Genomic DNA, 25,414 nt, shown 5'->3' with positions numbered 1-25,414 from the left:
GCTTCTAGTTTTTTATTACGTTAAGCATTTTCGAATGTTCCTCTTCTTCTGCTACTGTTGGACCAAAATAGATAAAACAGCCGATTGATCTTCCTTTTGGTCTTGCAGCTGTAGCACAGAGTAAGGAACTGAAAACCCTTTCACATACCAACAATGGACTGATCCACACCTCTTCTTCTTCTTCTTGGTTTTTATGGCGGTTGTCAAGGCAACAACGTGCACTGTGTACTGGTGAAATGCACCAAATCTAAGCAATTTAGATATGTTATTATGGGTGGTATTTATCGGTGACAACTTTAATTATCGGAATTATCTGAATGATGTCATTTCTTTCAAGGTTCAAGGTTCAATTTATGTCATTACATCAGTGTTTTTCAACCTTGGGGTCGGGACCCCATGTGGGGTCGCTTGGAATTCAAATGGGGTCACCTGAAATTTCTAGTAATTGATCAAAAAGAACAACTTACTGATAAAAAATATATGGTGAGAAAAGACATAACAAACTGTGAGTCTGAAACTGAAGCACTGTGGTTGTGTTTATCTGTCAAATGTTCATTGTGGTCAGTTTCAGATGCTGCAGCTCTTTCATAATTCATAGTTTGAGTTCTTGTTTGTTCAGTATTAATTGTCAGCCTTGTAAATCCAAGCTGGACTGACTGTACATATCCTGACCAAGGAAAATCCAATTCTCTCTTTGTGCAGTAAACTACACCTGGCTTTTCTGCCTCCGCCCACAATAATATACATTATATAGACTAAATGTTCTTTAAAATTAACGTTTATTTGCAACATATTATAGCAAACTATTACATGATCAAAACCAATTAATTTTAGCAAAAAAAAAAAAAAAAAAAAAGTCTCCGTTTTGAATGTCTGGGGTTGCCAGAAATTTGTGATGTTAAAATGGGGCACGAGCCAAAAAAGGTTGGAACCACTGCATTACATATATATACATGAAACAAAATCAGTATGGAGGACTAGCAATGTACATCATAAAAATTCCTATAAAATTAGTCCTATATTAAGATAATAACAGTAAAACCTAATAAATAAATAATGCATAAATAATGCAGTGCAAGATTGAAAAAATATTTCAATATTGGACTGATAATAATCAGTGCCGATAGTTATTGTGCATCCCTAGACTAAAGAAATCCCAAGAGACTTTCATTACAGTGTTTATTTCCCTCTGTCAGCACCCCAGATGTTCCGCTGGACCTTCAGGAAGTCGAGAGCAAAATCGAAGGTTTCAAGACCTTCACCAAGAGGATGGACGAGAACATTGTGGTTGTGAACACCACCATCAACGAGTTCGCCCGCAAACAGATCTCCGGCTTCAAGAAGGAGTACCAGAAGGTGGGACAGTCCTTCAAACTCCTGGGGCAGGCCTTCGAGCTGGACCAGCAGGCCTACTCGGCGGGCCTGAACAAAGCCATCGCCTACACTGGAGAAGCCTACGAGGCCATCGGGGAGTATTTTGCAGAACAGCCTCGCCAGGACCTGGATCCCATTTCTGACCTGCTGGACCTGTACAGAGGACACCTGGCCAATTTCCCCGACATCATCCATGTACAGAAAGGTAGGTTATCGTGTGGTCACTCTGAGACCTGCTTAACTGAACAAAAAGACATGTAAGTGTGTTTGCAGTTCAAGATAAGTGTTTTAGACCTAAGACCTCATTTTTTAAATTTTTTATCTTATCAGAGTCTGAACTAGGGCTGTGTGATATGAAAATACTGATATGTAGGTCAAACTGCCCAAATTTCCTGTAACATTTTTGATTATATAATTGACAAATGAAAAAGTTCTAGTTTACTCCTTTTATTCAGAACCTTGGTGAATATTTAATCGATCAAAACATCAGTAGACTAGAAAAGCCCTCGGAGAGCGCAGACCTCCGCCAAGGCAGATCAGCCCCCTCCCCCATTACCTCCAAAATTTAATCATTTATTCCTTGTGCCAGTATCAACATTTCTTGAAAATTTCATCCAAATTCATCCAGAACTTTTTGAGTTATCTTGCTAAAAGACAAACAAACAGACAAACCCTGATGAAAACATAACGGCAAAAGTAAAAAGTTTTCCACTAGAGTTACATACAAAATAAATACAGGCCTAAAATCTGTGTGAAGTGTGGTCAAAAATATGAAACCCAAACATGTATGGTACTCCTTAATGGTAGAATTGTAGCAGAAAACAAACAAGCCAAACTGAGATTTTGATTTATAAAAGACTGAATGTCAACATGGAACATTTTGAAGTTTAGCAAAAAAAAAAAGCTTACGATAATAAAAAAGTCAACAAAACGTTGTGTCTATGCCATGTGGAAAATGCAAACACGTGGTCAAATGACAAAAATAATGTCATAACAAGTATGATTTGTGATGCTATGAAGTAAACAATGGTTTATAATATGAAAAAGATGTTTTTTTTAATATCATCATATCGCACATCCCTAGTGTGAGCTTGTTAACACACATCAGTTTCCTTTCTTTAATGCAGTATGTATTCCTGAAGGTTTCCAGATGTAGTAACCTGGAAAAACAGAGGAAATATGCAGCGAATGAAGAGTGTGAATGGAGTCACACTGACCCACAATCTGTTTCCAAGATATTAAACAGATGTGTGACCCAGATTACAGGGAGGTTAGAGGTGAAGGGTTAGTTTCAAGTGGAGCTAGAAGTGACTCGTGGCCAGGACTGTCGCCTAAAGACAGTCCAGCAGGGCGGAGGACTGTAGACAGAGTCCAACAAAGATCAGAAAAAACAAGGCCTCTCATTCTCAGTTTCTCTGCTTCAGTCTCTGTCAAACGAGAAGATCCACATTTATTTTAACTGGCATTTCAGAGTAATTAATGCTGTATCTAAACCCCATCCAGCCCGCAGCCTGTCTTTACATTAATCATGCCAGTACAAAGGCAGACAATGCACAAAGACTCAGATTCTGACTGTTTTCAACCCAAGCCAAACATCTGTTTTCATTTACACAACTGCAGTGTCAATGTGGGTCGAAAACTGAAACCCCATGGCTGGTTCATTGTATCACTCCGGGTACTGTGAGAGCTTCGTCCGCTCCGAAACACACATACGTACACACATGAACACGTACAAAGGGTTTGCAGAGGAGTTCAGTGCAGGTTGGGAGGAGGGAGTCACTCCTGGCATGTAAAGTCCTGACGTCTGCCAAACCTAGAGGCACTGTTTCTATAGTCCAGCACAGCACTGTTCTCTAGATACAATCACAGCTCCGAACTATGGGAGCATGCCCTGAATCCCTAATGTCCATGTGACTGACAGGACTTCACCTACTTTTTGATTGACAAATAGTACTTTGTTTTCAGTTCCCTGAAGAGCACAGGCCTTTCACAGCCTTGGACTTTTCCCTCACTGCAGCACAAATGTTTTGTGCTACGAACATTGACTAAGTAGAAAAGGTGGACGTAGCCAAAGGGTCAACTATTATCTTGTAGAAAGCAATTATGAAGCTTCACATGTGACATTTTAGGTTTGGGTTTAGGTTAGTTTATTTCAGACACAGGCATAATACAAAACATGAAACAAAAATAAAATAAAAATAATAATAAATAATACACAAATAAAAAAAATCAAACAATAGAAAAATAATAATAATAATGATGATAAACAATACACAAAAAATCAAATAATAGGAAAAAAAAAAAGAACAACTGTTGTGCTTGAAAGGGAGTAGGAAGAAGCCACTGCTTATCCAGTCCTACCCCCTAATTCCAGTCCTCAGACTGTTAGTGCTGAATCACTTGATATACAACATAAGATTGTGATTATCTACATACATTTCTACTTACACTTATACAGTCATATACATGCACACATACAGTCACACACACATCTACATACACACATACAGTCACATACACACCAGTTTATGTCTACCGCTGTACACACACGTCTTCACCCCCATTTCTATATACACACACACCATACAATAGAACAACCTGACAATCCAATTAATGATCATACCCTTCCTTGAGCCAGATATTGTGAAAATAACATTTCTTTGTACATTTTTTTGAATTTTTGAATATTTGGACACTGCTTGAGGTCGACCCCCAACCCATTCCAAAGTTTGACCCCACACACTGATACACACAAACTTTTCCTGGATGTCCTGACTGCTGGGACTTTGAAATTCCCACATTCCCACATCCCCTCAGGTTATAGCCCCCTGCTTTCCATTATCATCTTAGTTTTTTTTTGGAACCACCAGTGACCATATTTGTAGAAGAAGGTGGAGTTAAGGATGAGTGAGGGGTGAACTTAACCAAGCTAATGCCGCGTTTCCACTGTGTGGTACCAGCTTGGGCCGACTCGACTCGGCTCGGCCTTTTTGCGTTTCCATTACGAAAAAGGACCTGGAATCTGGTACCCGGTACTAGTTTTTTGGCATCACCTCCGTCAAGGTTCCAAGCAATACTAAACTGTGATGTATAACACAGCAGACCACTGATTGGTCAGACAGTTTTCTCTGTGACCTGCCGTTTTACAAAAAACAGATGCGGAAGTGGACAGTAAATATAGCAGTACATTAATCCACATGATAACAGCCCAAAACTACACCATGGTTGGTTGAGGAGATTCAGTCTTTGGTGGCCGATGTAAAAATTCAGACAAGACAACACGCAACGAGCGAGTTTATCAGCAACTCTCTGAGCAGACGACACGGAAATAACGCGCCGCATCGCTATGACGTCCACGTACTGTAAAGTCAGTAGTGTCCTGTAATGGAAACGGTCTCCAGGAATACCGAATCCAGTTGAGCCGAGCTGAGTCAAGCTGGTTCCACGTAGTGGAAACGCAGCATAATGCTACTGTTATTCACTGGAAATACTGACCAGACAACCAACACTGTTATATTAACCCATAAAGACCCAAACACTGGTGTCCAAAACCATCTACTAACGTAAACCCTTTAATACCTCAGCTACCGGCGACCGCAAGCATCTGCTGATCTAAAATGTTTAATCACATCTGATCCACTAATCCTATCAATACATGTTAATAATTTGTGTAAAATGCAGTTTGTTGACTTTTCATGGTCATCAAATATGACCCATCTGGATGTTAAGAGGCTCCTTAGTTACCATGGAAACACCGTCATCTTCTACAACACTGATTCACCAGTAAAACCCATGGAGTTGGATCAACGACAGTGGATGAACACACTGGATTTATGTTTAGTTAATGATATATTTGTTGAAAATGTCACTTTTTCTTCAGTTTTCTCTGTTTCTGATTCAACAACTTTATTTACTATAACTATTTACTATAACTTTAATTAACATCTACATGATCAGTGGATTAAATATAGGAAAATACCATTCATGAAACTGCAGGTTTTGGGACGTGTGGCCTAGTTTCATCTGCCTATTAAATTGCCATTTGGTAAGTTTATACAGGGTGCCCCATAAGTCTCCATACATAGGAGACATACAGGGGTTGGACAAAATAATGGAAACACCTTAAAAAATCAACAAAATATAATTTAATATGGTGTAGGTCCACCTTTTGCGGCAATTACAGCCTCAATTCTCGGAGGTATTGATTCATACAACTTGTGAATAGTTTCCAAAGGAATTTTAAGCCATTCTTCAGTTAGAATACCCTCCAACTCTTTTAGAGACGATGGCGGTGGAAATCGACGTCTTACTTGAATCTCTAAAACTGACCATAAATGCTCAATAATGTTGAGGTCTGGGGACTGTGCCGGCCATACGAGATGCTCAACTTCATTAGAATGTTCCTCATGCCATTCTTTAACAATTCTAGCTGTATGGATTAGGGCATTATCATCTTGAGGTGAAGGTGTTTCCATTATTTTGTCCAACCCCTGTAATGCATTCCATACATACAGGGTGGGGAAGCAAAATTTACAATGAACATTTAGTTGTTTTTTCTCAGCAGGCACTACGTCAATTGTTTTGAAACCAAACATATATTGATGTCATAATCATACCTAACACAATTATCCATACCTTTTCTGAAACTTTTGCCCATATGAGTAATCAGGAAAGCAAACGTCAAAGAGTGTGTGATTTGCTGAATGTACTCGTCACACCAAAGGAGATTTCAAAAATAGTTGGAGTGTCCATAAAGACTGTTTATAATGTAAAGAAGAGAATGACTATGAGCAAAACTATTACGAGAAAGTCTGGAAGATACTATTAAAGAAGAATGGGAGAAGTTGTCACCCGAATATTTGAGGAACACTTGCGCAAGTTTCAGGAAATGTGTGAAGGCAGTTATTGAGAAAGAAGGAGGACACATAGAATAAAAACATTTTCTATTATGTCCATTTTCTTGTGGCAAATAAATTCTCATGACTTTCAATAAACTAATTGGACATACACTGTCTTTCAATCCCTGCCTCAAAATATTGTAAATTTTGCTTCCCCACCCTGTATATGGTTCTAACATGAATTTCTTTATATTTCTTCTTTATAGTTCTTCAGCAGACACGCATTGAAATGTGTTCCCGACAAAATGGCAGTCATATAGAGCATATTATATAAAAAAAAATGGTTTATGTTAAGAAACGTTTATTTTTCCTATGTATGGAGACTTATGGGACAACTTGTAGTTTGATGGCAAATATAATAAATATTCAAAACTTAATATGTGGAAATAAAGCACAAATGTCAGTAATGTGAATAAACAGTAAAGTGGCTTACGATAGAAGGATGACTTTTATTCTTTGCAGATTTTCAGATTCCTAACGTGCGTGTCAGAACAGGATTAATCATGCGCAACTTAACTTACGTACATGTTGAATCATAAGGAATTTGCTGAATCAGTTTTGTAGAATAACTTGCCCGAGAGCAAATCATGCAGTAAAAGAGCAATAAAAGAGATAATGGAAGCACAAGAATGAGTAATCTGTCGTCATAGGAAACTTGTGGAGGTTTTGTCTGCTGAGTAACGCCCTTCATCACATCCTCACAATGTGAAGTTTGTGCTTCTTGCTGAAGTTGTAAAATAAGTACCTCTAAGAAAAGCCCGCTGCTTTAGTCACAGTTTCCATAACACTCAATTAGGTAAAGGCTGTTCATTGTGTGTTTATACTGAGGTGGACTGCACATTTCATTCTCCTGTGATCAAACCTGCATTCCACCAGCGTCTTAGTGCAATTTCCAAATAAAAGAACAAATTGCAAAAACACTGGCTCTTGCACTGCTGATTAGTTCGAAAAACAGCTGCCGACCACTTATTGCCGACCGCTTTTGTCGACCTAAATGTCCGTGTCTTGCATCATCTGACTCTGCCGGTTTGATCTGTGAGGTCTACAGGCTACATCTGATCTGAATGAGTGCAGATTCCTGGGCCTCTTGTCTTATGTTGCCCTGGGACTGCAGGAATGCAAAATGGAGCTGCCTCAGGATTAGCTTCCCCTCCTCCTCTCCTCCCCTCCTCCCCTTTTCCCCTTTTCTTTCTCGCTGTTTTCCTTCTTCCTCCTGGTAATGCAGCGAGCTGGAGAGAAGGAGGAAGACGAGGGCGGGAGGGGGTTTGCCCATGTGTGAGGGGGTTCAGACGGTTACGGAGCTGAACAAGTTTCCCACCGGCCCAGAGTACAGGAGTTCAGATTACAGCTCTGTAATCGCCTTGGCAGGAAAAGGAGAGCAAAGTCCAATGAATTTCAGTTTGTTAGTGTGCAGGTATGGTGTGAAGGACACAGAGGAGGAGCCACTTATAATAGCTATTGAATTGGTTTATTGGCGTTTGTTTTTTTATTCATATTTTCGCTGGGTTTTGACGTCAGTTGAGTTTTATGTGACTAGGTTTTAAGTAGCTTTACTGTTTCAAGCCTTGATTTAGAAGCTGAGAAAGGTAGAATTAACCCAGTGGTTCCCAACCTTTTTTGGTTTATGACCCCATTTTAACATCATAAATTTCTAGCGACCCCAGACATTCAAAACAGAGACATTTTTTTTGCTTAAATTAATTTGTTTTTGATCATGTAATAGTTTGCTTTAATATGTTGCAAATAAAGGTTAATTTTAGAGGACATTTAGTCTATATAATGTATATTATTATGGACGGAGGCAGAAAAGCCAGGTGTAGATTACTGCACAAAGGGAGAATTTGATTTTCCTTGGTCAGGATATGTACAGTCAGTCCGGCTTGGATTTACAAGGCTGACAATTAATACTGAACAAACAAGAACTCAAACTATGAATTATGAAAGAGCTGCAGCATCTGAAACTGACCACAATGAACATTTGACAGATAAACAGAACCACAGTGCTGCAGTTTCAGACTCACAGTTTGTCATGTGTTTTATGCATTGTGATTGTCTCTGTCAACTTGCCATATATTTTTTCATTAGTAAGTTTTTCTTAATTTTTTATCAATTACTAGAAATTTCAGGCGACCCCATTTGAATTCCAGGTGACCCCACGTGGGGTCCCGACCCCAAGGTTGAAAAACACTGAATTAACCCATTAAGATCCAGTACTACCTTTGTAGCAGTTCCAAAATTTTTTTTTCTATATATATTTAACTATTCTTAAATGATTTGTCATTATTTATTCTAATATTATTCGCTGTTTTTAGCATTTTTTTCCGGTGAAAATCCTGTATTTTCCTATATTTAATTTACTGATCATGTTGATGTTCATTTAAACTCAGATTAAAGTTGAGGGTTATTACATCAGAAACAGAGAAAACTGAAGAAAAACTGACTTTTTCAGCAAAGATATCAACAACTGAACGTAAAAACAAGTATGTCCATCCACTGTCATTTGTCAAACTCCATGGGCTTTATTAGTCGGAGAAGATGACGGTGTTTCCATGGTAACTACGGAGCCTCTGAACGTCCAAATGGGTCCTATCTGATGACCATGAAAAGATGAATACCTGTATTTTACACCAATTATTTACATGTATTGACAGGATTAGTGGATCAGACATAATTAAACATTTTAGATCAGCAGATGCTTGTGGTCGCTGGTGGCTGTTTGGGTCTTTATGGGTTAAATAACAAATGGGAACAAAAACGGTTTCCAAAGCCACTGATTATCAAAGGTCCCATAAATTGCAAAGCAGTTTAATTAAAAATGGGTTATTATGTGGGTATTTGAACACTTATGTAAAGGTTCGATGTGTAAACATATTCCATCTCACCTGGTCATAAATCTATTTGCACTTAAATGTCATTTTGCACCTTCTCCTTCTGAATATTACAGCTTGTTTTGCACCTTACACTTCTGTTTTGGCACATTACAGTTATTAAACACATTCTACTCCAATCTTTTTATACTTCTAATTTATTATGTCTAGCGTTTGCTCTTGTGTTGTATTTTTTTTTTTACTTGTGTTTGCTGTGGTACTCTATTTTTATTGTATGTGTCATACTGCTGCTACACTGTAATTTCCCAGTTTGGGATTAATAAAGTCCATCCGTCCGTGAAAATGTAACACACATACTGTAATTCCTTGATCCCAATTTAGTTGTGCCACCGTTCACATATGATTTTGGTCAATTTAAAAGATCCTTTTACAAATTAAGGAACAATTTGTGGTGAAAATAGTGAAATATGATGTAGTTTTATGTAAAACCGTAATTTCTCATCAGATGAGATTGACGTCAAAAACAGCTGCCAACTCTGTTAAACAGCGAGGTTGTCAGTAGTATAAGCAGTGAAAATCACTTCAAGTCTGGTCATGTTTAGTTAGCTTCTGTGACTGTGAACAGACTGGAAAGAGAAAGATAAGATAACGTCAGATCTGGAACTTTTTGTTTACATGTTTTCACCGCCTGATCCTTCAGAAGTTTTAGTACAAACTGACTCTCTGGATTTATCTGTAAACTTCAAAACATGATATAAATAAATGATGAGGTAATTCAAAGAGGAGAAAAAAAATTACATGTTTCTTACAACTGACTGTGATACACTGTTTTTTTTCCAAAATAAGGTCCTGTGGGCACAACTGGAAAATGTGAGACTTTGACTCTATTGGGATTTAGTTTCTTCTGCATAGATGTCAGTGTGAAGGCTGTTGTCGTGGATGTTGGTGATACGTAGTTGACATAGATGATGTTAACTAAGGTCAACAAATGTCCATTCCCAACACACATCAGCCTTCAGTATAGACCTCAAACACATAAGGATGCAGAAATGTTATTGGGAGAACTTTCAAAAGGTTTTTTTTTTTCCACACCTAGGTTTCATTATTATTTTTATTATCTTATCTATACTACACAGGTATCAAACATGCGGCCCGGGCACCAAATCTGGCCCGCCAAACGGTCCAATCTGGCCCGTGGGATGAATTTGTGAAATGCAAAAATTACACTGAAGATATTAACAATCAGTGGTGTCAAAATCATTTTAATTCAGGTTCCACATACAGACACATACGGTCCAATTCGATTTCAAGTGGGTCAGACCAGCAAAATATTATCATAATAACCTATAAATAATGACAACCCCAAATTTTCCTTTATTTTTTTGGTGTAAAAAAAGTAAAATAACATGAAAATGTTTACATTACCAAACTATACTTTTTCAAAAAATGTGAAGAACCTGAACGAATATGAACAAATGGAAATGTCTTAAGAAAAGTAAATGCAATTTTACCAATATTCTGCCTGTTACTAAATGTTTTGTCCAATTGTAATGCACATGTGTAAACAATAAACTGATAAACTGAGGCATAATATTGTTAAAATTGCACTTGTTTTCTCTTAAGACAATTTAAGTTTTTCATCTTATTCAGATTTTTAAGGAAACTTTGTAGATGTAAACATGATCACAATATAATTTTACTTTTTTCCCAGTTATTATTTTACTGGTCCGGCCCACTGGAGATCAAATTGGGCTGAATGTGGAACTGAACTAAAATGAGTTTGACACCTCTGCCATATTATAAAAGCCAAGTGGACTCTGTGTGCATGTGTGTGGAGTAGTAGTAGTTGTTATTTATTTGTCCATTCAACAAAACATGATATATATGTACATACAGTTTGAATTTTTATATTAAATACGGGTGAAGAGGCATAGACTGAAGCAACAGCTTATTTATGCCTACTCTATTTACAAGAAGGAAAATTGCAGAAACAAAACAACATAACAAGATGGCACAGGGTTTTTTTTTAATACTCTATTTTTTAACAGATTTCACATTTTTTAACAGGCAATAAAAAAACGAAAATGTAAAGACATAAGAAGCAAAAGATGCCAACAAGCACAGACAAGGCAGTATCAGAACTTAAAGTACAACGGTAAAGAAGTGGGTCAGTGAGTCACAATATTATCCCATCATGATAAGAGGGTGGAGTCCTGTTTCAGTCCATGTCAGATCACTCAGATATATTCTCATGTTGCATTAGATCATGTCCAGGTGTCAGAAATTATTCCTCTGTGACATCACTTTGTATTCATTAAGGAGTTTCATACATCCACCCACAAGACTACAAATATAAGCATATGTACAAATTGTTGTGGCACACAAACAACTACTTAATAGTATCCCAATAGATACATATACACCTTCTGACATGATTATACATCCATCATTTTCATAAACATTTGTGCACATTTTCCTGGAGTGCGTATTTACATATGTTGATAATGAAACACATAGATGCTGAGATGTATGTGTATTTTTCATGAGAAAAACAAGGTGTTGTCCTATTGGGGTGTCACATCTTCTGGGATAGTTGTCCATTTTAGCCAATAAAAGACGGCGCAGTTTTAAACAATAATATAGATAAAACAAATAATATAATCTAAGCAAAATCTTAGATTCATACTGATAATTGGCTTAGTTTAGCCCAGGCATGTCCAAAGTCCGGCCTGGGGGCCAATCACGGCCCGCGGTCAGATTTAATACGGCCCACAGCTTGGGTTTTAGAATGTATTATTTACGGCCCTCTTGGACTGTTGAACCGAGTACATGAATCATAAAAGGTTCAAAATGCAGTTTCTCCTTTCACCTCATGGTGGCAGCACCACTCTAACTCTATCTGGCTCTGTGACCTCGTCATGAACCCTTTTCGCTAATTTCTAACCACGGCACCTGTAAATAAAAAAACAAAGTTGACAGTGAGGGCCGCCGCTTCCAGGAGAGATGGGACTTATAATTTTTTTTCACTGAAAATCAAGGCGATTGTGTTTGCCTAATTTTTCAAGAGACTGTTGCCTTGTTCAAGGAATTCAATGTAAAGAGACACGAGCAGACAAAACATGCTAACACATATGACAAGCTAGCAGGGAGTGAAGCAAATTCAAGCTGCTTTAAACTCAACAGTGACTCTTCATGTGAACCTGGAGTTCGATGAATTCGCCACCAAGGCAAGCTACCAATTTGCCAGGTTAGTTGCCTCTAACTGCTGGTGTTGTGTACTTGTAGATGTGACACAAAATATTACTGTCTGAATGATTTTGTGAAAGACAAGAGTAAGAGTCATATGTTTTCATCTTAAATGTTAACAGACTTTGCATTACTGAGTAATATATGAGTAATGATTACTCATATAAGTAATGTTTAAAATGAATGTGGGGTTAAGATTTTTACCAACTTGGAAGTTTAAGATACTCCACACAGTTTGTTCTGTTATCTGACTCCAGATGTAAAAGGAAGGCAGATTTTTTTTTTTTTTTTAATTTGTTCAGACCTGAGTGGCCTAGATTTAGTTACATTGCCATTTAAAAAAATGATATTGTGACAATGAAAATTAAATTGTTGTAGAACAGCGTTTTTATATGTAATTTTTACTGTTTAAAAAACATCCGAAGGGACCACTGGCCCCTGGCAATCTCCACATCATCAGATCTGGCCCTCTTGAAAAAAAGTTTGGACACCCCTGGTTTAGCCTAATATTTTATTTATTGGATACCTTAGTTTTAAGCACTAGCGGCATTGTACCCGTGGTGCCATTGTACGATAGCATGATAAGTAGAACTTGTCTGCCACCACTATCCATTTGCAAACTATCATTTAATCATGCATTGTGCAGGTAATAATTTGAGCCAACATGTAAGGCATGAAGGGAGGAGCATGTATTTGTTTGGTCTGTGAAGCATGATTAAATTCATACAGCGGTAGTGAACTGCAGCCTTCACATTTTAGCATCGTCTGCTAGCAGTAGAAATTTCATGAACGGCAGCATAACCACTTCCGAAAATGGAGTATGGCGGCAGGGATGAAGAATTTAAAGTAGAGAGAAGCTAAAATCACCCAGCATACCTCACAACATTTGAATACAGACTTAAAATTGTGCCTCGTAGATAGTCAGGTAATGTTTCTATTCATTTGGCGAGTTTGGCGGCAATCGGGCCTGTGAAGGCTGAGGAAAACCTGTACAAACGCCCTCCTGTGCTGCAACATCGATCGGACAGATGGACACGGAAAGTGCATAATATAGTAGGATTCTTTTAAATGTAATGACTAGTGATGGGACTTTTGGTTCTTTGAAGGGAGCCGTTCAATCAGGAGCCGTTCACTGAAAAGAGCCGTTCAAAAGACTGGCTCTTTTAGGTTTTTTGCATTATTTTGAAACATGAATGTTTTAATGACTAAATAGGCTACATGTGATGATTGACATTACATTTTAAAGGTGTTTAATTGGCGCGGCAGTAAATATTATCTTACTGTAAAAAAGAATAGTTAGTTCAAATATGTGGGCTAAATCCATGACATGAGAGGTGACATTAGGCAAATGCTGGAATTGGACCAAAAACATCACGGTACATTATGTGGACTAGTCTGTAGCCTACAAATGAAGAAGAAAATAAAACATTATCTTATGAAATAACATTTTTCTTTGGCTCATTACTCACAGGTGGTCAGTCACTCACTCACTCTCAAACTTTTCTCCGGTTTCGACCAGTCTTCCAGCTCCGCCTTCTCCAGTATGCTCACCTCACGCTTCAAACTGTAGTTTTTTTTTAACTTCTTGCCATGAGACATGCGATGTGTGCAAGCGCTCTTTTTTTTTTTTCCTGCTCGAACATTCTCCTCCAGCCCAATGCCTCCCCAGTGACGCTAAATTGACAGGCAATCGGACACTCCCTCCTTAAAAAAAAAAAAAAAAAAAAAAATGAACGGCTCTTTACAAAGACTCGGTTCTCATTGTTCATTTCAAAGAGCCGTTCAAAAGATTCGATTCATTCGTGAACATCACATCACTAGTAATGACTGACGTGCATGTTTTGAATTCTTTATCAAGGTTGTTCCATAATTATTATTGTTAGTATATTTTTTTGTGAGGGTCTTCGCCATGTTCTTCTTTCTTTTTCTCCCCCCTTCACTCTTTCCTTCTCTTCTCCCCCTTTCTTCTCCTTCCCCCTGTTCTTTTATGTCAGGTTCAGTATCGAAATGTGGTTCAATGAAACTCAAAATAAAGATACTTTATGAAGTTTCCCTTGGCAAAGCAAATTTTTTAAGCACCAAAAGGCAGCCAGACTACCATTCTGCTGTTATGATGCTGGAAAGACAAGTTTAAAAAAAAAAAAAAGGTTATTCCATAATTTTACTCCAATTACACATATGCATTTGCCTTTTGTGTTGGTCCTTGCCTTTGCTTTCTTGAACATCCATGTCCCCCTAAGGTTGGACTGGGACTGTCGGACTGAGAACAGCTCCTGTATGCAGGTGGAAGTAGGCTGTTGTGTGCCTTATAGATCAGGGGTGTCAAACTCATTTTAGTTCAGGGGCCACATTCAGGCCAATATGATCTCAAATGGGCCAGACCAGTAAAATAATAACAGTGACAAATGTACAATTACATTATGAAAATGTTTACATCTACAAAGTTTCCTGAATAACACAAACATCCTGAAATGTCTTGAGTGCAATTTTAACAGTATTATGCCTTAGTTTATCATTTACACATGTGCAGTGCAACTTAAATTACAATTACAAATACACAAAACATTTAGTAACAGGCAGATTATTGTTAAAATTACACTCACTTTTCTTAAGACACTTCAGTTTGTTTCTTATTTGTTCAGGTTATTCACCTTTTTTTGTAAAAGCATTGTTTGTAAATGTGAATATTTTCATGTAATTTTACTTTTTTTATGCACAAAAATAAAGAAAAATGTGCAGTTTTCATTATTTCTTGGATATTATGATAGTATTTAACTGGTCTGACCCACTTTAGATCATATTGTTCTGAATGTGGAATCTGAACTACAACGATTAACGTCTTCAATGTAATTTGTGCATTTCACAAATTCCTCCCGCGGGCCGGATTGGACCCTTTGGCGGGCCAGTTTTGGCCCCCGGGCCGCATATTTGACACCTGTGTTATAGATGAATACAGCAGTGTGGAGGTTAACCAGATCTAATAATTTCAGAATATTTGTAGTGATAAAAAGTGGATTGGTTGGTGTGTGTGTGTGTGTGTGTGTCTCAGACATCACACTAACTCCGTACAAAGCTGACTGCTGCACTTTGTCATACTTATATGCTTTGGGTCAAGGAAGACAGTAGCGAAAACAACAAGTTGATAGGACCAATATTTTGGGAGATATTAGTAATTTTGAGTACAATAGCCTTACAATCACTTTGCTATGCCCAGAAGGCTTTGGTGGTGAATGCAGGACAAATGCGGTACAACATGCACGAATACACACCAGCAGAAAAACTACCACATCTAGAACCTGTGGATCTACACGGTCAATACACTACTTTTTTTTTTTTTTTTTTGCAATATATTTTATTGATTTCACAAACAACAAACAATGAACAACACAGCACAGATACAGCCAAACCACAGAAGAAAACAACGATTCACATACATAAACTGCACATATAGCTTATATAAATTTACACTGGGGCTATACAAAGGAGGGGATAAAGAGAATAAAAATATTCTATGACTTATTAGTGAAGACAAAATACGGCCGCCCTTTCTTCAACAAGTTAGCGGTATCGTCGGGAAGGTAATTCAGGAAGGGATGCCAGACATTATAAAACAAGTTGTCATTGCCCTTTAGTGTAGCAATGCGCTACTTTTATTTTATTCTTTGTGCACACATAACTTTTTGACAACAAATAGTTCTCTGGTAGATGGACTTCATAATCTAATCATAAGCGCTAATGTTTCGGATCCACTTAGTGAGAAACAACAGAAGGAAGTGAGTGATGATAGGAACAGGAGTGTAAGTCAATACAGAAACTCAAGTTGTGTTTTAATTTTGCATTAGTCATTTTAGTTCTGATTCAGGTTTCATGTTTTTGAGAACTGTCAGATTAGTTTGTTCAGTTAAATTTTATTCTTCCTCAACCATTTTCAGTTTTAGGCTTAGTTTTCATGAACTATTACAGCTGTGGACAGAAGCAGAAACTCTAAAAAGACACTTGTCCCCTTGTTAAAGCTCCAGTTCGTTGTTGACCTGGTGTTGGAGTTCCTCATGTCTGCATTATTTCCTCCCAAAACGTTAGTCACACTTAAGATGAAACTCTGAGTCACAGCTTTTAACCCCATAAAGACCCAAACATCCACTGGTGACTAAAACCATCTGCTGATCTAAGCTGTTTAATAACTTTAGAATCACTCATCCTATCAATACATGTCAATAATTGGTGTAAAATACAGTTCTTCATCTTTTCATGGTCATCAGATATGACCCATTTGAATGTTCAGAGGCTCCGTAGTTACCGTGGAAACATCGTTATCTTCTACAACACTGAGCCTGTTTACATGACCATGAAAGTATGATATCTGGGAGTAATCGGATTATTGTAATAATCAGATCTCACACATTTACATGCACTTAAGAAATGTGATAATTAGGTCTTACTGGCGAGTTAAAGACCATTACAGAATACTGGCTGAAGAGAGAATGCCCTCCGATGACTGTCTTTACCAGTACTGTAAAACATCTCCATTTACTAGATCCAGGGCCAGATTAACACTTCATTGTACCCTGGGCAAACAATATTCAAGGGCCCCATCATCACAACCCCAGGATCCCTATAATCTGGCAAAATACAGAATAAGTTCCAGGAATATATGTAAATATACCCCATACTTCAATATCTAACTATCATCAAATGCATTTTGATGTACAAATGTGTAAATGCTCATAGAACTAGAAAAGCACTCTGAGAGCGCAGACCTCCGCCAAGGCAGATCAGTGCCCCCCCCCCCCCCCCCCCCCGATCACCACCAAAATGTAATCATTTGTTCCTTGTGCCAGTATCAATATTTCCTGAAATTTTCATCCAAATCTGTCCATAACTTTTTGAAAGATCTGGATCAGTCTTTGCCATTTGATAGAACACCCCATTGTAAATTCCTGAGTCAAACTGCATGTGATTTGCACAATTCCCCCATATTGTGATTTCCACCATAAATATTAGTCCCATATTTATTTTACCTATATTTTAAGATTCCTTGACCATGAAAACATACCATTAGCAACTGGATTCATAATTATATCCTTATTAGTTCAGTAGTTATTCACGAAAATCACATTTCTCGTGATGGCGGTTTTCTTCTGGATCTAGCTCCTTAAGTATTAAAGCTACATGAAATCCGGTGGCGTACTCCCGATGTGGAACTGGCTGAGCTACACGATGGCGCTTGTCAGAAATTTCTACCTTTAATATTAAAGGCACAGTAGGCCAAAAAGTAAGGGCACCCCCATTTTTTATATAAATTAGATAAAATCCGCCTTCTGGATCAGATCCGGATCAGCCTTTGAAATGTGATAGAGGACCCCATTGTCAATTCCTGAGTTACATTTCATGAGTTTTGGTCAATAATTAAGCGAGATATTGGGAAACGAAAATTTTGGCCCCATTTACCACAATGTTAACGAAAATTTCAAAGTGATCCAGAATCCAGGATTTCTTCCGGATCACCCCCAAAAGTTAATCATTTCTTCCTTATCCCATTTCCAACAAACCCTGAAAATTTCATCAAAATCTGTCCATAACTTTTTGAGTTATGTTGCACACTAACGGACAGACAAACAGACAAACAAACAAACAAACCCTGACAAAAACACAACCTCCTTGGCGGAGGTAATAACTGAAGAACTACCTCTAAAAGAGCTTCCTGTACAATACAGTAAATAAAGACTTCTGGTTGTATTTGCACATTCCAGGGCAGTGATTTAAAGTGAAACAGTGGAAAATAAAGTGTAGCAGTGATCTAAAGTGAATCGGTGATGTAAGTGTAACAGTGATTTAAGTGATCTACGGTGGTTTGAAAAGTAGGTGTGGCACAGCTACATAAGGTGCGTGGATATTTTAAAGTCTCTTCGTATTAGTCCTGCTGTGGTCATGACCTACACAATATGAATGAATGAATATTTTATTTCAGTTATGTACAAAAACACATACATATAAAAAAAAAAAACAACGTAAAAATGAACACAATTGGTAACTGAAAAAGGCAGAAGCTGAAGCCAGAGTTTTATTTCTGCTTCACCTACTCCCATCCTTAACTTAAAGCATTTTTAAAACTCAACAGTGAGCTACACAATTTTAGTTCATCCTTCAACTGGTTCCATAATTTGACCCAATAACAGAAACACAGTGATATTTACCTCCGCCAGCAGGTATTGTGATCGCTTTGCTTTGTGTGTTAACTCAATAAGTCAAAAAGTTATGGACGAATTTTCATGAAATTTTCAGGAAATGTTGATACTGGCACAAGGAAGAAATGATTAAATTTTGGTGATGATCAGGGGTGGGGGGGCTTGACGATGCTCAACTGATTTATTGTGCAGCTCTATTTGAAACATTTCAGTCAGCGTACGTCATTATTGAATCATCACAGCTGAAGTGAAACTCCTGAGGCAGGACAGGGGCAGGGTTAGGCGTGTCGTCGCAGATATGTTGAGGAGGAACTGGGCCCATGTGGCAGAATAAACGCACTGGAATCCTTTGACTAACAGAAGTGTGTGCCTTCAATTCAAATCCTGAAGTGTAAAACCCAAATCTGGACTCACTGAGCAAATTTTGCTGTTAATTTTCCGTTTCCCACCGATGTATGACATCTTTGTATAGATGGTAGGGGGTTCACATGTCAATATTTTTGTCCTGTTTTATGTATGTAAGTAAAAGACCAATGGAACTTTTCATCCATGGTGTCAGATCTCATATGAACCCTTACACTTCCATGTGCAAAAGACTTTTATTTTGCACAATTCCAAATTCCAGGGCCATTTTTAAGTGCCGGTCTGTCTGGCTCCACCAATCAGCAGCTTCCTGCATGGGAAACAAAAGGGCAAAAGACAAACACAGCACCCCTACAGGACTGGGGGGAGAATACAACTCACCATTAGACAAAATATATACACTGAACAAAAATATAAATGCCCCACTTTTGTTTTTGCTCCCATTTTTCATGAGCTGAACTCAAAGATCTAAAACTTTTTCTATGGACACAAAAGGCCTATTTCTCTCAAATATTGTTCATAAATTTGTCTAAATCTGTGTTAGTGAGCACTTCTCCTTTGTCCTTTGCTGAGATAATCCATCCACTTCACAGGTGTGGCATATCAAGATGCTGATTAGACAGCAGGATTATTGCACAGGTGTGACTTAGGCTGGCCACAATAAAAGGCCACTCTAAAATGTGCAGTTTTACAGTATTGGGTGGTCCAGGGGGGTCAGAAAACCAGTCAGTATTTGGTGTGACCACCATTTTCCTCGCACAGTCTTCTTCATGAATTCTCTGAAACAGCTTTGGAGATGGCTTATGGTAGAGAAATGAACATTCAATTCACAGGCAAAAGCTCTGGTGGAGATTCCTGAAGTCCGCATGCCAATTGCATATTCCCTCAAAACTTGTGACATCTGTGGTATTGTGCTGTGTGATAAAACTGCACATTTTAGAGTGGCCTTTTATTGTGGCCAGCCTAAGGCACACCTGTGCAAAAATCATGCTGTCTAATCAGCATCTTGATATGCCACACCTGTGAGGTGGATGGATCATCTCAGCAAAGAAGAAGTGTTCACTAACACAAATTTAGACAGATTTGTGAACAATATTTGAGAGAAATTAACCTTGTGTGTACACAGAAAAAGTTTTAGATCTTTGAGTTCAGCTCATGACAAATGGGAGCAAAAACAAAAGTGGAGCATTTATATTTTTGTTCAGTGTATTTATAAACATAAATAGACCAATTATGACCCAGGGTCATAACAACACATATGAGCAGATTTTCAAAATGTCTTCACATTTTGGTTGTTGTTTTTATTGGGGGTCTTCTTTTTTCCCGATACACCCTGTAGTAAATGGTGATAAATCATTTCAGAAAGGTGACAATTCACTTGGGAACTCCCACAAAAGTTACACTGAGTTAAAAACACTACCATCTAAATCTTGGTTTGTGGATCTTTTACATCATTTAACATTGGAAAAAATCAGATATTCTATAAGAGGATGTGTCAATTAGTTTTTCAGTACCTGGCAACCTGTTCTGAATCACATAAAAGAGGTAGATCCTTCACTTATTCCACAGTAGTTTTAGTAATACGAGTCTGTGTCTAATATCTGTGTTCCTTATTTATTTATTTATTTATTATTATTATTATTATTATTGTAAATTACACTGGGTTACAAACAAATGTTTTTTGCAAGTTGTCTAGGTTTTTTTCAACTGAATTAGGACCATTTTGCATCGCTAAATCCAAAAATGACATCTGTTTTTCTCAATCAGGTCAGGTTTTTTTGCTAATTTGATTTTGAAAAATTTGATCTTCTCACAAAATGTAATAATTAATACCAAAATAAGATTGGTAAGCACACTTTATGAAACTTGTGACTTGATTCCTGTTAGGTACAATGGTGTATTCACCGCAGATGTAGCAGAATACATCAGGCTTATTTTTGCAAGATCTTCTAGTCGAAGCCATTTCATTCACCTGTAATATTAAAAAAACCCATTAATCATAAATTGGCAAAAGTAAAGTCTTCAGAACTCATTTATTGCAAGAAATATGAAAGAATTTTGTATCATATGATGTGAAAATGCCCATAAATGTAAGCAAAAATGATAAAAAGCCAATATGTAGCATAGTTCAGAAAGTTGACCTGATTGAGCAAAATTAATGTGATTTTTGGATTCAGCACACCAAAATTATCCTAAATCAGCTCAAAAAACTTAAACAACAAATTTGTTGTTGACCAGTGTTATCTTTTCTTTTTTTTGGGGTGCAACATGGTGGGAATGTTCATGGGTTTGGGTTAAAAAACAACAAAAAAAAAAACAATGACTGTATTATGCTTTTCTGTGACTCGATATATGATAAAAATAACTTTGGACAAAAAAAAAAACAAAAAACACTACCATCTGAACGTCCTCTCTTCTCTCTGCTGTTTTCTTCCAGGTGCTTTGACCAAGGTGAAAGACTGTCCGAAGCAGGAGGGGGACCTTCACGACCGATGCAACATCATTTCCTGCGCCACGCTAGCAGAGATCCAGCACTTTCACCGCACTCGTGTACGGGACTTCCGAGCCCAGATGCAGCACCACCTCAGTCAGCAGATCAGCTTCTTCCAAAAGATCACCGCCAAGCTGGAGGACGCGCTGCAGAGTTACGACGACCAGTAGAACCAGACGGAAAACAGAGGAGGAACCGAACTGAGAACGAGGATTACATAGGACAGGAAAACATCTGAATATCCTTAAGAGACAGAACCTTGGACTCTTGTCTGGTCTGGGCCCAGTATGAGTGTTGGATGAAAAATAGAGGCCACTGGACTTTAAAATGACGACTTGTTGGACTTTGTGTACAGCTCTGATGAATGTACCAGTACCGGGGATTTGCTGACGCTCCAGGCATCTCAGATATTAAAACCAGCTGCTGTGGGTCTGACGAGGCAGCCCGCTGGATCCCGGCGTCAGCGTCACGTGATCCCTGGTCTTATTCCTCACCACTTCATGGAAACGTTCTGCCAGTTTGGCACCCAAACACACTTAGTCCGACAGAAGCTGGGGTAACTTCAACTGGATGTTTTCATTCTCCTTTTAGTTGGTTTTTACTTGAATGACCTGCTCAGTATTGTTTTCATAGAGGACGACAGTAGACGAGTGATACTCTGTAGAAAGAGAAAAGTCACTTTAACCCATAAAGACCCAGGGCTAACTTCTGTCTTTTCAACTTTTCTTAAAGGGCTCATATTTACTTTATCTAAACACACTTTTCTTAGTCTGTGGTTCATTTATTTGTGTATTTGGACCCTGATAGTTCATAGAGTTTGAATTTGAACCCTCCAGCTGCTGCAAAACTATCTTTATATTCATTTGGGCAAAAATCTAGTGGATTTCTATAACACACACACACACACACACACACAGAGGCCACTTGGCTTTTATAACATAGATTAAAGGGGCAGTCAGTACTATTGTGCCTATTGTCTGGTATTTGATTTTTGGTTTGTATTTTTGGTGTCTTATAAGCCCATGTAAGGGCTGGGCATGTTTTAACCCTCCGGTATCCAGGTGTGCTTTTTAGGCACACTTTGCACTTCGTGTTAAAAAACTTCATATTATTTTTCACAATTTAAATAAGGTTAGAATTCAAAAGTTGTTCATTTGTGCATGATCTTTAAAATTCTGACCACCAACTAAAATTTGCACATTGTAAAACAAAAGAAAATTACAAGACTAACATCTGTCTCCCAAGTGTGCCTAAAACGCACTACTTCTTCCATTATAACCACTGTTTTTGATCTGAAAGCCATTAAGTCATAAATCCTGCTTTTACTGATATCTGGGCTTCATTTGAGAAGTGAGGGTCTAAATTAATTTATTAACGTTGTTAAAGTTGCTGTTTCATTGACATATGCCAGGCTGCAAAAATCAAATAATATGTAATCCAATTTTTCTGTAGTATTTTGAAAACAAAACAAAACAAAACATATTTTGTGTTTTTTGCATCAAAAAGTATAGTGACATCATGATGAAAAGAGATCATTTATAGCAGGGGTGTCCAAACTTTTTTTCAAGAGGGCCAGATCTGATGATGTGGAGACTGCCAGGGGCCAGTGGTCCCTTCGGATGTTTTTTAAACAGTAAAAATTACATATAAAAACGCTGTTCTACAACAATTTAATTTTCATTGTCACAATATCATTTTTTTAAATGGCAATGTAACTAAATCTAGGTCACTCAGGTCTGAACAAATTAAAAAAAAAAAAAAAATCTGCCTTCCTTTTACATCTGGAGTCAGATAACAGAACAAACTGTGTGGAGTATCTTAAACTTCCAAGTTGGTAAAAATCTTAACCCCACATTCATTTTAAACATTACTTATATGAGTAATCATTACTCATATATTACTCAGTAATGCAAAGTCTGTTAACATTTAAGATGAAAACATATGACTCTTACTCTTGTCTTTCACAAAATCATTCAGACAGTAATATTTTGTGTCACATCTACAAGTACACAACACCAGCAGTTAGAGGCAACTAACCTGGCAAATTGGTAGCTTGCCTTGGTGGCGAATTCATCGAACTCCAGGTTCACATGAAGAGTCACTGTTGAGTTTAAAGCAGCTTGAATTTGCTTCACTCCCTGCTAGCTTGTCGTATGTGTTAGCATGTTTTGTCTGCTTGTGTCTCTTTACATTGAATTCCTTAAACAAGGCAACAGTCTCTTGAAAAATTAGGCAAACACAATCGCCTTGATTTTCAGTGAAAAAAAATTATAAGTCCCATCTCTCCTGGAAGCGGCGGCCCTCACTGTCAACTTTGTTTTTTTATTTACAGGTGCCGTGGTTAGAAATTAGCGAAAAGGGTTCATGACGAGGTCACAGAGCCAGATAGAGTTAGAGTGGTGCTGCCACCATGAGGTGAAAGGAGAAACTGCATTTTGAACCTTTTATGATTCATGTACTCGGTTCAACAGTCCAAGAGGGCTGTAAATAATACATTCTAAAACCCAAGCTGTGGGCCGTATTAAATCTGACCGCGGGCCGTGATTGGCCCCCGGGCCGGACTTTGGACATGCCTGATTTATAGGGTTAAAAAAAATCTAAAATGAATGATTATTTGATATGTATGATTAGGGCTGACCTTGATTTACAAAAATAAATTCAGATTAAAGCAGAAAAATAAATCAATATATAATATTTAATAGTTTGATTTATAGGTGTGCCATTTTGGCACACTTGGTGACAGATGCTAGTATTTTTGAACATTTGACCTAGCACCAAAAATAATCATGCAAATTAACCAATGTTGAAGTTATTCATTGACATATGCCAGGATGAAAAAATCAAATAATATGTGATTCACTTTTATGTAGTATATTGAAAAAAAAAAATTTTTTGTGTTTTTTGCTTCCAAAAAAATGGTTTGTTTACATTACAAACACGGCATTTAAAGGGTTAAAAAATGTGACAATTATTGAGTATTTGGTGTTTTTATTCACGGCTCAAGTTAATGAAATAGAAAAAAGTGTAAAAGAATTAAAAACAAACTGTATGAACATTTTTTTGACATTATTCCACAAGTGTGCAAAAAAGGCACACTTGGTGCTTAGTAAGGGCCTTGCTGGACGGGATACCGGAGGGTTAATGCAAGACACAATAATAAAAACAATTAATTCAGTCATTCATTCATTCATTCACTAGTCTGATGATGCTAAGCAGACTTTAGAGCAGGGTGTCAAACTCATTTTAGTTCAGTTCCACATTCAGTCCAATTTAATCCCAAGTGGGCTGTAAAATAATAGCATACATAAAACTATAAATAATGATAACTTTGAATTTTTGTCTTTGTTTTAATGTAATAAAGTAAAATTACAAAAATACATTGTAATTTTACAGTAAATCAAATAAAATTGATTTATATAGCATCACATTACAACAAAAGTTATCTCATGACACTTTACATTTAGAGCTGGTCTAAACCAGACTGTTAAAGGGCTCATATTTAACTAAACCCACTTATATTAGTCTGTGGTTCATTTATTTGTGTATTTGGACCCTAACAGTTCATACAGTTTGAATTTGAACCCTCCAGCTCCTGCAGAACTATCTTTATATTCATTTGGACAAACATCCAGTGGATTTCTACAACCTGTTTTAATTCCTGCTTAATTTGTTACACTTTATAACTAGTTCCGTCTCCGCATTTGCACATATAAGGTCCAGACTTCAGACGAACATTTCTCCAGTATTTCTCCATAATTGTTTGTCAGCAGCATCGGTTGTAGTCCACACTGAAAATATTTCCAAACTTGGAGCCGATTACCTAAAATGTTCAATTGTTGGTTGAACGGGACAGAGCAGCACAGCTGACAACCTGGAGGGGGCGGGGCCTGAAGTGGCTCATGTGCATTTAAAGGGCCAGCGCTCCAAACCACCTTTCTGGTGTCATTACTCAGAAATAGGGTTGAAGATGGATCTGTGGAGTTGAATGAATGAAGAATTCAGACCCAAGCAAAACATTTACAGTTTATG

The 25,414-nt window shown here is 37.6% G+C and overlaps 1 protein-coding gene across 1 annotated transcript in view; it reads left to right on the top strand.

Annotated features, from left to right (window-relative positions):
* The window catches only part of LOC115430443 (sorting nexin-18-like), a 37,902-nt gene extending 15,456 nt beyond the window's left edge, over positions 1 to 22,446 (top strand). The window contains exons 3-4 of the mRNA XM_030150451.1: positions 1,197 to 1,579; positions 21,332 to 22,446. Coding sequence (XP_030006311.1) covers positions 1,197 to 1,579; positions 21,332 to 21,555 — 607 coding nt within the window. The 3' untranslated portion in view covers positions 21,556 to 22,446. The remainder of the gene's footprint in view (positions 1 to 1,196; positions 1,580 to 21,331) is intronic.
* The last annotated feature ends 2,968 nt before the right edge of the window (positions 22,447 to 25,414 follow it).

Source organism: Sphaeramia orbicularis, chromosome 12 (assembly GCF_902148855.1).
Source record: "Sphaeramia orbicularis chromosome 12, fSphaOr1.1, whole genome shotgun sequence".
Classification (NCBI taxonomy): domain Eukaryota; kingdom Metazoa; phylum Chordata; class Actinopteri; order Kurtiformes; family Apogonidae; genus Sphaeramia; species Sphaeramia orbicularis.
The sequence above is the reverse complement of the archived record's forward strand: the minus strand, read 5'-3'. Positions and strand labels throughout refer to the sequence as shown.